This window comes from Leopardus geoffroyi, chromosome E1 (assembly GCF_018350155.1).
Source record: "Leopardus geoffroyi isolate Oge1 chromosome E1, O.geoffroyi_Oge1_pat1.0, whole genome shotgun sequence".
Classification (NCBI taxonomy): domain Eukaryota; kingdom Metazoa; phylum Chordata; class Mammalia; order Carnivora; family Felidae; genus Leopardus; species Leopardus geoffroyi.
Genome location: NC_059330.1, coordinates 39,804,051 through 39,818,641, shown reverse-complemented (window position 1 = coordinate 39,818,641; position 14,591 = coordinate 39,804,051). Strand labels below are relative to the sequence as shown.

General features: G+C 41.0%; 2 protein-coding genes and 1 long non-coding RNA gene across 4 annotated transcripts in view; 2 read left to right on the top strand and 1 right to left on the bottom strand.

The window, feature by feature from the left end:
* Nucleotides 1-1,226: 1,226 nt before the first annotated feature.
* LOC123603662 overlaps nt 1,227-14,591 on the bottom strand; it is a 114,896-nt gene continuing 101,531 nt past the window's right edge. For both annotated transcript variants that reach the window (XR_006714971.1, XR_006714972.1), the window contains exons 2-4: nt 3,615-3,797; nt 2,079-2,247; nt 1,227-1,338 (exon numbers count right to left, since the gene is read on the bottom strand). This is a non-coding gene — a long non-coding RNA (uncharacterized LOC123603662). The remainder of the gene's footprint in view (nt 1,339-2,078; nt 2,248-3,614; nt 3,798-14,591) is intronic.
* Nucleotides 6,775-7,798, top strand: LOC123603645 (keratin-associated protein 4-6-like). Its single transcript, XM_045488791.1, has one exon. The coding sequence runs from the start codon at nt 6,790-6,792 to the stop codon at nt 7,489-7,491; it is 702 nt and encodes a 233-aa protein (XP_045344747.1). The 5' UTR covers nt 6,775-6,789; the 3' UTR covers nt 7,492-7,798.
* LOC123603647 (keratin-associated protein 4-6-like) lies at nt 12,924-13,934 on the top strand. The gene has a single exon (XM_045488794.1). It carries the CDS (start codon nt 12,988-12,990, stop codon nt 13,627-13,629), a length of 642 nt encoding a protein of 213 aa, XP_045344750.1. The 5' UTR covers nt 12,924-12,987; the 3' UTR covers nt 13,630-13,934.

The following is a 14,591-nucleotide window of genomic DNA, read 5'->3' as shown; positions in this document are numbered from 1 at the left end:
CATATATCCTGAAGTACAGGACACACTGCCACAAGTAACATAGCTCACCAGATTAGGAACTGTCTCCTTAATGAGGGTTATGTTTAAGGGAGACCATCCCCAAATGTGATTCTTACATTGCATTTTTTCTTTAAAAATCAGAAAATAAAATGTATTCTTGCACGTGATGTATAAGGAAGTGCTCCTTGGAGAAATCAATGAGAAAGTGAGGGAAACAGGGTAAAGCAGTAAAAGTGGCTAAGACAAAATGCAGTTTCAGGTCAATACCAGCCTTACATTCTGTGACCCCACTTTTGACAAGTATGGACTGGGTCACATACCTGCTCCTCTTGGAGGCAGAGGGTTTAGGCCTTTGTGCCCCTATACACTTAACACTACTTTTGGACAACCCTTGGCGGGATGTAGGATGGAGAGTACAAGTCCCCAGGCTGGTCCCCTCCCTCATCTGAGAGAATTAACTACAGTTCCGTGCGAGCCACTCCTAGTCCATACTCTCACCAGCTTGTGGATAAGGGCATTTATGGCAAAAGGGATCAAATGGGATATCATATAACTACCCCTGCCTCTGCTCATGTGTATGGATTTCTCTTAGTAACCTTGCTTCATATGATTTTTCACTATTTCTAGAAAAACCAACAAGAGGAGGAGGCTCTCTGCTCCTTTAGCTGACTTGTCTGGTGCGGTGACCTAGATCCCCATCCCTGAGAGTCCCAAGCCCATGGTTCCTATGTCCTCTTCAGGCGACACTACTTGCCCATCTGCAGTTATTCCTGGGAACAGGAATACCATGAATGCCCCTGTGGGTCATCTCAATGCTATATGTATTCCTCTTGGCCCCCATAACTCCTAACTTTGCATGCTGATTTCCTGGTACTAGAAGCCCAAAAAGATAAGGTGACAGCCAGAGCTTTTATTCAGATCTTTACCATGTCGCCTCAAGGTAGCTTTCTCTCTTAAAGCCAAGACCTTACCTGCACACAGCCCATAATTTTGGAAAAAGGAGGTGCAAATTCTCCCAAATGGAATACTGGATATGAAGATGAGTGGGGAACCCCTCCTATAACCATGGCATCTGGATCAATGTATTCTAATGGGGCCATGCTGGCACTTTGTGTATTTAGCACTCATGGTCAACTCATATCCCATATCAAACAGCATCCAAATACATGAGTATTCTAGTGCCCCCACCCCCACCATAAATGGCCCTATATTCATTTGGGAAAATTCTAAAGACATTTCTACTATACACACCTGCTGCTGTCCTTTATCCTAGAGGACTGGCCTCTGTTTTGATGGGTCAATGGCTTCTAGGTCTGAGAATTGGCGCAGATCTGCAAACTGCATGAGGGATCATCAGTTTCCTTCGGGAACAATGACCTCAGCTTTTTGTTCATTTATTCCCTAGCTGTACAGAGCTTAAGGTAAACAACTTAAGGTACAAAATTTAAGGTACAAGTACAGCTATACCCTAGTTGGTTGCCTACATTCTATTTCAAGGGACATCATGCTCTATTATCCATATTGGAAGATCCCTGAGGGTCACATGTCATTCTGCCCCCTTTGTCATTCCAACTTCGCTGACTTTCACATAATTATATCCACATTACTTCTTAGAGTTAAATGCTGCCACCTGGCTTCTGCTATTCAGAGATATGTCATCCCCATTATTCCTCGGGAGGCCAGTTCTCTCACAGTATTCCTTTCCACCACCTCTGTATTCAGAGAATAGGCACCCCATACCTGATAATTCCTTATTACCTCGGTAAAGAGAGTGCCCCTTTGACCTACTCGGGATCATATGCTGCCAGTTGGCTTTTTTGGGCTTATGACTACGTGTATTCTAGCATATGTACTTACTTCTCTGCACCTTTTGATCCCTTCCTCCTCACCTGTATGTAATGTAGTGCTAGAAAAGCCTGAACTGGATATGCATTTACTTAACATGACCTCACTATTTAGCCACTTTAAATGACACAAAGTTATTAGCTCACAATTTCTGTGGACCAGGAATCCCGATGCTGCTCAGTGGGGCTCTCACAAGGGTGTCCCCGGCTAGTTAACTGGCACTAAGATCTCACCTGAAGTCTCAACTGTGGAAGAATCCACTTCCAAGTTCACTTATGTGGTCATTGGCAGGATTCAGATCCTGGAGGGCCACTGGAGGGAGGACCTCGCTTCCTTGCTTGTTGTTGAATGGATATTGTGCTCAGTTCTTTGCTGCAAGAATCTCTCCCACATGGCACCAGGCTTCATCAAAGCCAGTGAGAGACAGAGAGAGAGAGTTGGCATTAAGATGAAAGTCACAGGGGCGCCTGGGTGGCGCAGTCGGTTAAGCGTCCGACTTCAGCCAGGTCACGATCTCGCGGTCCGTGAGTTCGAGCCCCGCGTCAGGCTCTGGGTCAGGCTTTGGGCTGATGGCTCAGAGCCTGGAGCCTGCTTCTGATTCTGTGTCTCCCTCTCTCTCTGCCCCTCCCCCATTCATGCTCTCTCTCTCTGTCCCCCAAAAAATAAATAAACTTTAAAAAAAAAAATGAAAGTCACAATCTTTTGTAACTCAATCACTTGATGTTGCCACATCCTGTTATTTAGAAGCAACTTATTCAAGGGGTGGTACTTACATGAGACCCTGAACACCAAGAGGTGGAAATCATTGGGCCTTCTTGGAGTATGCCTCAATACATGTGCATAATATTCAGTGAAAGAATCAAAATACATTTAAGATTCCTTTATATAAAATTCAAAACCAAGTAAAACTAAACTATATTGTTTAGGGATGCATATCCAGGTGGTAAAATCATGAAGAAAGTTAATGAAAAGAGAATTTAAAAATCTGGTTAGTGATCATTTATAGGGTGGAAAGAGGGAGATGTGTGGTCTTGGTGAAGGCAACATTCTATTTCATGACTTGTGCTTTGGGTACATAGTGTTTGTGTCATAATTATTTATTATATTATACATGTATCTTTTATACACCGTGCAGTGTATGTGTTCTTCATAATACAAATTTTTATAAATTCAGTGTGAATTGAAATGTTTGCTCTATTTATAATTTAAGAAGAAATATTAGATTAAGCATTGATTGAACATACTGTTGACCCTTGAATCATACAGGTTTGAACCACGTGAGTCCATTTATAGGCAGATTTTTTTGATAAATAAAGTTTACTTTATTTAGTAGTTTTCAGGGAATCAAAAGTTATGTGGAGACTTTTGACAGCACAGGAGATGGCATCTCTAACCCCTGCGTTGGTCAAGGGTCAACCGTAGTTACAGAACTGAAGGAAATTCAATCAATGGTATATAGACATTTATATGGTTTCAAATATTGCTTTAATTACACATACTACCTTATATCAAGACTGGCAATATTGTTAATGTGTATCCTTAAATATTTTAATGGAGCTTATTTTATTATAAAATAACTTAATTGACTTGAAATATGTTAACTTTCCTATCAATTATCCATGCCTTTTTTAAGTGTCTGTTTAGATAATAATTCTACAAACTAAGTCACTATAATTACCTAGTGGTAATACATTTTAGCTACAGACAAAATACATTCCAGGTATCTGGGCATTTATTAAAATAATAATGAGTACTAACATATGTCTTACCTGATGAGAAAAGTCTTTTATTTTTTGCATGTCATTCTTTAAAGGATATATTAATATGATGTGATCAGTTTCTCTGGAAGGTACAACACAGGTTCCTCGATGGTGGTGCAAACATCAGTTGGGTCCACCTCATTCAAATTTCATTGATGTTTACCTAACTACCATATTTTACTTTGTGGAATTCTAAAAAGACAACAAAAAAAAATTTAAGTATTATTTTATATTATATATATTCACACATATATTTATATAACATATACAATTAAAATTTTTAAGTACAATGAAGAAAAAAATTACACTCCATCTACTCTATGCAATAAAATACTAAAGTTTAGGTAGACCATACATAATTTGCGTGCATGGTCCTGATGTTAATTATCAATTCTACCTCACCAGACTACGGGTAAAATTTTTAGCAATGAGTACACAGAGTGATGTCTCTCTTGCTTTTGATATGCAATTTTAAAAAATTCAGTGTGCTGTCTATAGTAATTTCCCTTTGTGGTCCATGCCCCATTGTTTATTCTTATCCATGTAGGACTTTTGTTTGGCATAAGACGGATTTACAAGAGTGAAGAGAATTATCGATGCTTCAGTCTGATATTGCTCAAAGTTCAGTGATTCAAAATCGGTACAATTCTATTAATTAGATGTTACCAATTATATTTTAATATTGTAGCTACTTCTGTTCCCAATCTAATACTACACAAGTCTGTGTGATATAGACAGTTTAAGGAGGTCTAAAACTTGGCCATGCATTTAAGATTATACCTCACGAGCTTAAAAAATTCAGATGCCCAGGCCATACACCAGATCAGTTAAAATCAGAATTTTTCAGGGCAGAAGTCAGGCATCAGTATTTTTTCTCTCTCCTTAGGTGATCCGATTATGCAGCCAACTTTGCAAACCACTGGTCTAGGAGCTGATTCTCTGCTTACTTCTCTATAATGAGAATGTACTCTGCCTTTCCATATATGACAAAAGGGTTTTCTTAATCTCTCTCGATTTATATAGAAAGCTCTCCCCTGGTATTAAGAACTCTTTTTTTTCTTTTTATGGTTTTTCTTCCCCAGCATCTCCCATACAGCAAATCAAGTGAAAATCTCTCCCCTTGGGACACCATGTTGCCTCACAATCGAATTGTTTAAATGCCTTAGGTTTTCTAGCTTTGCCTCACAAGCCTATGGAATAAAAACATGTAAATCAGTGTTTGCCACAAAAGTTATTGTGATAAACATATTGCAATGGTCTTGGTCTTCAAATGGTCCCAATTAAGATATTTAATCAGAAGGTGATCAATGCTTCTGTTTGCCTGGGACTTTCCTGTTTAACAAAGTTTTGAGTTCTGGAACCCCCATCAAGTCCCAGGTAAACAAGGATGGTCGGTAGTAGTTACAATAAGCTTTGGTACTTTGTCACTACAGCTCTGAATGAACTAGTGATACAAGTATCAACATTAATAATATTCACATGCCAAGTAAATGGTGCCAGACAGAAAAGAAATGATGCTATATATCATGTTTGAAGCTCTACATCAAAACAAGTCTACAGTGAAAAAAAATACTAAAACAATTGTTGTCTCTATGGTGGCGGGGAGTTTACTAAAGTGATATGTGGGAACTTTCTGATATAATGGAAACGTTCTATATCTTATAGGGATGGGGATTACATGGATGTGTATCCATTCGTCAAAACTCATCAAATAGTACACTTAGAATCTGTACCTTTCAGAGTATGTAAAATTTACCTAAAATGTAAAACAAATCATACAAAGTAAGAAACAGTAACTAGAATTATTTATTTATGAATAAATCTATGTCTTTACCAAACTGTCACCTTGGCTAATTTGTCTTAGACACTCTTCTTTTAGTTAAATTATACTACTATGAGTTCCTTTGATGTTGCACAGTTGTATGGGGGAGAGGGGCGGGGGGGGGGATGGGTGTGCATACGCATGTATGATCTTCACAGTAATCTGTAAATTCCCAAGGAGAAGACCCTAAACCATATTTGTCACCCCAGGAACTGGCAACATGTGTATCTTGGATTACCCACTCAACAAATCTGCTTTATAAACAGGCTGGAACTTGATAGAGGCACTTCCTCAAAGCCTGAATGAACAGAACAAAGGAGTATCTCCAAGTGTGGTCCTTGGGTCTTCAGCATCAACATCCATCTGGGTACTTGCTAGAAATGTCGAACCTCAGGCTCCACTCTAAGGTAGAATCTCTGGGATTTGTCCCAACCATGTTTAATAAGCCCTTCAGATGATTTGCTGCATGCTCAGGTTAGACCATCACTAAATAGAGGATAAGTAGAAATGGTAACTAAATTAAGTTAAATTGACTAAAATCCATTCACATTTCAAGTGGATGGAAAAAGATGTGTGCCATAGATTTCCCAGCTATACAGGTAAATTCTGAGGAGAGGCACATTTTGATTATTGGTCCCATTTTTTCTCCATTGAAGAATATTTTAATTAAGAATGAGGTAAGAATAAAAATGAGGCTATGTCTTCCAGAATCTAAAGACCAACTGGAAAAAACAACACAAATATATATGACAGCAAAGTAACAACGTAATGAGCAATGGGACATGGCAGTGATGCGGACCACACAGATAATTGTCTGCCATGGTTTTGGGGCAGAGGACAAGATCCAAAGGGAGAAACATCCAAGAAAATCCATTCCAGTGGCACAGAAATCAGCAATGTCATACACACATAGAGTTGTCTCCTTCCTCATTGTTCAAAAATGACCCACAAAAGAGAGCTTCTTCCTCTTGTCCCATGCCACACTATGCAGATGGGATTTCTTCCCAACTGATCATTGGAAGAAATGCAGAACCAGAAATATAACTGCCTTGATCCTATCACTGCTAGAAGAAATGGGACAGGAAGAAATGTAACTGTAAATGCCATCTATCACATGACAGCCCACTGTCAAGGAAGATGAGGAGAGTGTGGTCTGGAAGATGCTAGCAGGTATGAGTCAGGAGGAAAAGCAGACCAGATAGAACTTATCACATCTAGAAAAGAAAATTTGTTTCCCACAAGTTTAAACCATTACATAGACAAACATTACTGTGTACTGTGATAATTACTTAATTATTAGATAAACAAAAACAAGGAAGATGTGCTAACAAATCACCCTGTTCAGGGCATATATAAGGGGCCATGGCACAAGGAGACTTCAAACTCAAGCCCCTCACTCTCCTGGAAACCATCCCAGAACCTCCACCCTCTGACACCATGGTCAACTCCTGTTGTGGCTCCAGCTGCTGTGGCTCCAGCTGCTGCCAGCCTTGCTGCCACCCCACCTGCTGCCAGACCACCTGCTGCAGGACCACCTGCTGCCGGCCCACCTGCTGTGTGTCCAGCTGCTGCCGCCCCTCCTGCTGTGGCTCCAGCTGCTGTGGCTCTAATTGCTGTGGCTCCAGCTGCTGCCAGCCTTGCTGCCGCCCCACCTGCTGCCAGACCACCTGCTGCAGGACCACTTGCTGCCGCCCCAGCTGCTGTGTGTCCAGCTGCTGCCGCCCCAGCTGCTGTGGCTCCAGCTGCTGTGGCTCCAGCTGCTGCCGCCCCTCCTGCTGCATTTCTAGCTGCTGCCGCCCCAGCTGCTGTGGCTCCAGCTGCTGTGGCTCCAGCTGCTGCCGCCCCTCCTGCTGCATTTCTAGCTGCTGCCGCCCCTCTTGCTGTGGTTCCAACTGCTGTGGCTCCAGCTGCTGTGGCTCCAGCTGCTGCCGCCCCTCCTGCTGCCCCTCCTGCTGCCTGCGCCCAGTCTGTGGCCGGGTCTCCTGCCACACCACTTGCTATCGCCCCACCTGTGTCATCTCCACCTGCCCCCGCCCCATGTGCTGTGCCTCCTCTTGCTGCTGAATCTCTCTGCCTATAATCTTTGTGACATAGGGATGTCTCCACAAGTCACATAAAAATGTGTTAGAGCCAGCCAGTGACTGGGGGATGGACTCTCAGCTTCCAACTCTTCATTTTCTGATTTGGCATTTAGAGTTGGCATTCAGTTCTAGGAAATAATAGATTAAAACAATTGTCAAATGATTTTTATCTGATACATCCATTTTTAGGCCAGTAGTATCTTCATCCTACGTATACACTGATTGTGATGATCTTACATGGCATTGTTTTCATGTGTTCTTAATAAACAGCCATTTCCCCAATACTAAAATCTCCTGATCTGTTAATGATTTGGCATGTACATGTGTGTGTGCATGCGTGTATGTGTCTATGTCCTTAGCTATCACCTCACACCAAAGCACATCTTGCTTCAAATGCAGGAGAATGTGTTCAAGAGCAGTTACTTATATTGGAATCAAGACTCTAGTAGGCATTCATTGTATGATATGGGCAACATTGCATAACCTCTCTGAGCCTCAGTTTGCCTTCTCTGAGAAATGAGGACAATATATAACGTTCTTCAAAGGTTCAAAGACATAATCCATGCATACACTACAGTTAGCAGAGTGGGGTACATAATGTCAGCTGTCAATAAATATCTTTTTTTTTTTTTTGGTTATTTTTCTTGAAACCCTAGTCACTTAAATTTCCCTTGACTATATTTCCACTTCTATTATGTTCCATTACTGATTGTGCAAATTTTGGGTGCTCTGCCTAACTCAAGTACTTTCTCCTCCCTCTTCCCCTCCTCTTCCTTCCTTCCTCCTTTCTACTCTAAGCATAAAAACTCTCTTTTAGAAAAATGAAGTATACCTTCTAAATCCAGATTTCTAGAAAATTATGAAGTCCATGGCAACTTTTCCATAAAAAATTTAAAATTTTGCATTAATAGTTGCTCACATTTTAGTATTTCTAGACTGAAACTCCGTATTTTTTTCAGTCTCATGAAAATTCTCATGTTATTGAAGTTTCTCATCTCCTTGATGATTTTTTTTTTCACTTTGGGCTTTTATCACCTTGCCTGGTTTTACTTAAGAGAATATGCAGAGGCTATTTTCCCCAGCACCCAGACTCAGGTAAGAATCATCCTCCTTAGCTGAGATAATGTGTCACAATATACACAAAAATGTCTGTTTATGCAGATATAAGGGTCCATAACTTTTGGTTCACAATCTGGAGTAGAGTAAAAATATTTTAAATTCAAATTTTACATACACCAGTTTTATCTAGTAGCTGTGTTATATTTCCCAAAACCTTAACAAGTATAATTAAGGGTTAATCATAATTTCTAAAATTAAAAAAAAAAGTTATAAGGTATAAGAGACAAACCAGATAGGAGTTGATATAAAATGGGGTTCACCCCAACACACGTTGGGTATTTTGTTCTTAGTATATTACAGAAATGTCCTATAGATATTTTCAGCTTCACTTTTTCAACTTACTTTGAAATGTTTCTATAGAATAAAGCCCTGTCTATTCACACAGTAGAGTTAACCAATCTTTTATCCTCCTATATATTCCTCTTTGATAACTACTAATTATAGGATTCAGGCTCTGGTTTCAACATTACACTTTATTAGCTAGAGCTAAATCAAAGAATGTTTTATACTGCTTTTTTCAGTTTTAAAGTATATGAGACTTATAATTTCCCATTTTTATAACAAGAACTGGGTCACAGCAGAAACAAGACAGCATTCTAAATCTGTGTAATAAAAAGACTATTTACAAAAGTGTGGCTAGAGTTCAGGGGAAGTAACAAGGAACAGTTCAGTACCCAGGGCTCATAATAGCAAGGAGCAGGTGCCCTATGTCTCAAGAACTATGTGAGAATTTGGGTGAAGGAGTCAAAGGGCAGCATGCCAAACTTCTTAGGATTACTCATACAGGCACTCAGTGGACAGTGATTTCCATCAGGGAGAGTTACAATGCTCCTAGAGAACCAAAAGTGATACCAGAGATATTGTGGTAGAAAAACTCAAGATAGAAACAGTGGTGAATGGGAAAGTGTTACTGAGTGGTTATTCTGTGGTCCCACTGACTTTACCTGAACACAGAGTTGGGATGATCTTAAATGAATGGAACTTGGACTAAGTCTGCCCTCCATCCAGTTTTATTTGGCCATGTTAAATACGTACCACTGGAATTGCTCAAGCCTAGGTAGCAAATTCTAGCAATATAGAATTCCAGAAGAGCAACAAGAAATGACTGTTCTGATGAAGGAAACAGCTGAAGCAAGAGGGTTTGTTTGTTTGCTTGTGAGAGAGCTCACAAGCAGGGGAGGGACAGAGAGAGAGAGGGAGACAGAGGATCTGAAGCTGCAGCGACAGCAGAGAGCCCAATGCAGGGCTCAAATTCAGTAACCCTAAGATCATGACCTGAGCTGAAGTCAGACGCTCAACCAACTGAGCCACCCAGGCACCCCTGAGCGAGAGTTTTAGTTCTCACAAACACTGTTAACAGACCTGTCTGGCCAGTGTATGGGAAGACAGCTCCTGGAGGTTAACAGCAGACTCTTGGTGATTACACAGCATCTTCCTCTGATTGCTTCAGTTGTAACTAATATAAACAAACTTTACAGGAGGCAAAACAAGCCTATCAAGACTGGTAATACCATCCCAGACTTGGCTAATGCGTTCTTTTCCACATCACTCTCAAGGTTCTGCCAGGTGCAATTTACATTCTCATGGCAAGGCATCGAGTACGTATTTACTGTTTTGCTACACAAATGTTTGAGTTCACTAGCATATTGCCATAATCTAATGAGGCTGGCTTGGACTTGATAACTATTAAGATCAAGTTAATACTTTGCATTGATAACTGTGGCATTCATGCATGAAAAAATCATCAGTGAGTTTGAAAAAGCAAGTCTAGGAATAGACCCAAATATGTAAGGAAATTTAGTATATGAAAAGTTGCCATTTTAAATCAGTAGGGGAAAAATTATTACTTAGTAAGTGTGGCAGGTTATGGTCATATCAGATTATCAGATTTTAAAACATTTAAACCTCACATTTTATAGCTGCATAAATTTCTGATAGAGTAAATATTTGAAAATAAAACATGAAACTCTGGACAAAAGAAATTATGAGATAATGTCTACAGAATCAGAAAGGACTTTCAAAGTATGACACCAATCCAGAAGTCATAAAAGATTAATAAATTTGACTATATCAGAAGTAAATGTCTGTATGGCAAAACCACATAAGCAAAGTCAAAGAAAAAAGACAAACTAGGAAAAATATTTGAAATTCACATCACATACAAAGGCTAATTTTTATAATATACAAAGAGTTCCTGTAAAAATCAATGTATAAAGGCTACACCCAGTAGAAAAACATGAATTACAGACAATATAGAAAACTTCTATAATTTTTTCTATATAATTTCTATAATTTTTCCTTACAGAAAAGGCAATACCAATAGCCTTAAACATCTGAAGAGCTGCTCAATCTCACTTACAATAAGAAAAGTGCAAATTAAAATCACATATAGAGGGGGCTGGGTGGAGGATGGGCTGAATAAGTGACAGGTATTAAGGAGGGCACTTGTTGTGATGAGCACTGGACATCATATGTAAGTGATGAATCACTAAATTCTACTCCTGAAACCAATATTACATTATATGTTAACTAACTAGAATTTAAATAAAAATTTGAAAAAGAAAAAAAAATCACCTACGTATCTCATATTGACCAAGATTGATGACAGATAAGATAGATAGATAGATAGATAGGTAGGTAGGTAGGTAGGTAGATAGGTAGATAGATAGACAGATAGATAGATAGATAGATAGATAGATAGATAGATAGGTGTCTACATGCATAACTACACATCTCTGTACATGTATCTATGTACTTGTAGGTTCTGTGTATCACTGCATTAATAAAAATAGGGAAAGCCAAACATTCACACATTGCTGGTAGATGGGGACACTGGTATAATCCTTAAGGAAGTTGAAGTTGTCATTATCTAACAAACATTATAAACAAATGTATACTCTGATCCAGCTATTCTATTTCCAGAAGAGTTTATTCTATAGAAAACACTCACACATGTGAAATCATGTATGATCAGGCTTATTCGTTGCAGCATTGTAAGTAATCTCAAAAGACTAAAAGCAAAGTAAATATCCAACAGTGGGAGACTGACTCAGTACATTACAGTACCTTAATCAGAATACGATGCTACTGTAAAAGAAAAAGAATGGCAAGCAGTGTATACGTTATCTGAATTCTTCATGTGAAAACCGCCAAGCAGGATGACCACGACTGATAGGCTACCATTTGTATAAATGAAAGGAATGGGTAAGTCTTCTTATTTGTTTCTTATGTGTTAAGCAATAAAAAAAGCTGGAAACTCTGGCTGCCTTCAAGGAGGGAACCTGTGAACTGTGAAGAAAGGTGGGAGGAATACATGTGGAAAAAAAAAAAAAGAGATACTCGAAATGTTTAAATGAAATTTTAAAATACAAAAGATGCAAAATATAAAAACCTTTCTGCAGAGACTATTTTGTTTTTTCTTTTATTTTTAACTCTCCACTTCTTCCCTATCCAAGACAATGCTAAGCAACATTTCAGCTTCTCCTGCACTCCTTCCAAAGATTGTTTCCTTTTCACGTCTTACCAATGTTGGTCTTGCCACAGCTCATATGGGGAGAGGGGTGGATATAGAGCGGCAACCCATGGCTCGGCTCAATGGGCATGACCAGAGGACTCATTCAACCAGTGCGAAGACTTGGGGAAAAGGTTTCAAGCCCCTTGGGGAAAATGGTGGGCTATGCTGTCAACAGATCAAAAACTATCAGCCCAGAGGACATTTCTGATCAACTCTGATCAACCCCACATGACTCTTTGCTATTTAAAAACCTGGAGTTGCTGCTGTTTCACAGAACTTCAGAGTGATGAGAACACAGCCTGGAATCCTGTAGGAATTTCGTTAACCCGATGACCACCCACAATAAACACGACAAATCAAAAGTTTCCTCATTTCTTACACTCAAAGAGAAGCTCACTTCCCTTTTTTTGCTACCAGCATTCCATCTACTGAAACATTAATTTTCCACTAGAGATCATACTCCTTCAGAAGCTCTCCCACAATCATGTCAAGGTGAGTAACAGAGAAGACATAGGAACCCACCTGTGTCACATGATACCCAGAGATTAAAGTCTTGTGACACTGCAAACAAAGGAAGAAATAAGAAGTGATTCACATGAGAACTCAGGAACTTGAGAAAAGGGAAAGAGCTATTTTCTACATATTGGGAGTTTTTCCTAGAAAAATATAATGATCTAATTTACTAATTGCATTTGCAGTCATATAAACAATAAGAAGGAAATAGTCTTTTCCTAACCACAGAAGTACCTCAGGGGGGTATAAAAGGGGCCATGTGGCAAGGAGACTCCCAAACTCGAGATCCTCACTCTCTTGGAAACCCACCCAGAACCTCCACCCTCTGACACCATGGTCAACTCCTGTTGTGGCTCCGTCTGCTCTGACCAGGGCTGTGGCTCCAGCTGCTGCCAGCCTTGCTGCCGCCCCACCTGCTGCCAGACCACCTGCTGCAGGACCACCTGCTGCCGGCCCACCTGCTGTGTGTCCAGCTGCTGCCGCCCCTCCTGCTGTGGCTCCAGCTGCTGTGGTTCCAGCTGCTGTGGCTCCAGCTGCTGCAGGCCCAGCTGCTGCATCTCTAGCTGCTGCCGCCCCACCTGCTGCCAGACCACCTGCTGCAGGACCACCTGCTGCCGCCCCAGCTGCTGTGTGTCCAGCTGCTGCCGCCCCAGCTGCTGTGGCTCCAGCTGCTGTGGCTCCAGCTGCTGCCGCCCCTCCTGCTGCATTTCTAGCTGCTGCCGCCCCAGCTGCTGTGGCTCCAGCTGCTGCCGCCCCTCCTGCTGCATTTCTAGCTGCTGCCGCCCCTCTTGCTGTGGTTCCAACTGCTGTGGCTCCAGCTGCTGTGGCTCCAGCTGCTGCCGCCCCTCCTGCTGCCCCTCCTGCTGCCTGCGCCCAGTCTGTGGCCGGGTCTCCTGCCACACCACTTGCTATCGCCCCACCTGTGTCATCTCCACCTGCCCCCGCCCCATGTGCTGTGCCTCGTCTTGCTGCTGAGCCCCCTTCTCTGTGACCACCATCTCCGCCTACCTCTGCCCCACAGATGTAGCCCCTCCTTTTCTGCTGCTAGGACACATGAAGTAGAAATGATGTTGCTCAACTGAATTGGGCCTTGATTCTACTGAAGAACCACGTCATGCTGTTGAAGAAGATGGATATGGCCCAGAGCACTTACGCAATAACAGATTTTATCCTTCAGTTTGACAATTGGTGACATTCTCATAACTTCCCTTTTCTGGGCCTTCTCTGTAACCTTATATATTTCTGTACCAAAATAAAGTTATACTTCCCTGCATTAACAATTCAGTGTGATTGATGCTCCTTTCAGATTTTGTCCTCAGCTCGTAGGCAAGTGTATTTGACCTACACCTACCTGCAGGATACACAACATGGTCCTGACACCTCTCAGTAAAAGTCAGGTTCCATTATTCACTCCCTGATTCTTTCTTACATGCTTCCTTATTTACTAAGCAAATCACCTAACTATGAACCTGTCCTAGGAAAATAACAACATGAAAACCAGAAATTTGGAGGACTGTTAAGTATGTAAAAGTGGAAAGAACACAATACACGTTTCATGAATCACACCAGTCACTGTAGCTGTGCAATATGTTGTTTGGCACAGTATGCAAGTTTGTATGCAGACTTGCACTCGATGACACTAGTGTCATCCATGCAGCTAATCAAATGCACACTGACTTTGACTTGATTTGCAACAGGACCTCAGCCATTTCTCATTTTTCTATTGATAGACAAATTTCAGATCCTCATGCATTCAAGGGACAGGCAGGTAACTTAGATGAGTAAAGCACGCCCTTGATAAGATGATGTGTTTGGTGAAAACTGCGGCGAATTACAGACTGTATGACCACACAAGAGGGTATTCCTGAGTTCCTGTCAGTTGCTTCCATGGAGAAACAGGGGCCCAGTGCTTTCACTGAAAAGTGGGTCTGCTTTCC

What these genes read in the sequence shown, in the direction of transcription:
- LOC123603645 (XM_045488791.1), top strand. Translation starts at nt 6,790, where the DNA reads ATGGCACAAGGAGACTTCAAACTCAAGCCCCTCACTCTCCTGGAAACC.
- LOC123603647 (XM_045488794.1), top strand. Translation starts at nt 12,988, where the DNA reads ATGGTCAACTCCTGTTGTGGCTCCGTCTGCTCTGACCAGGGCTGTGGC.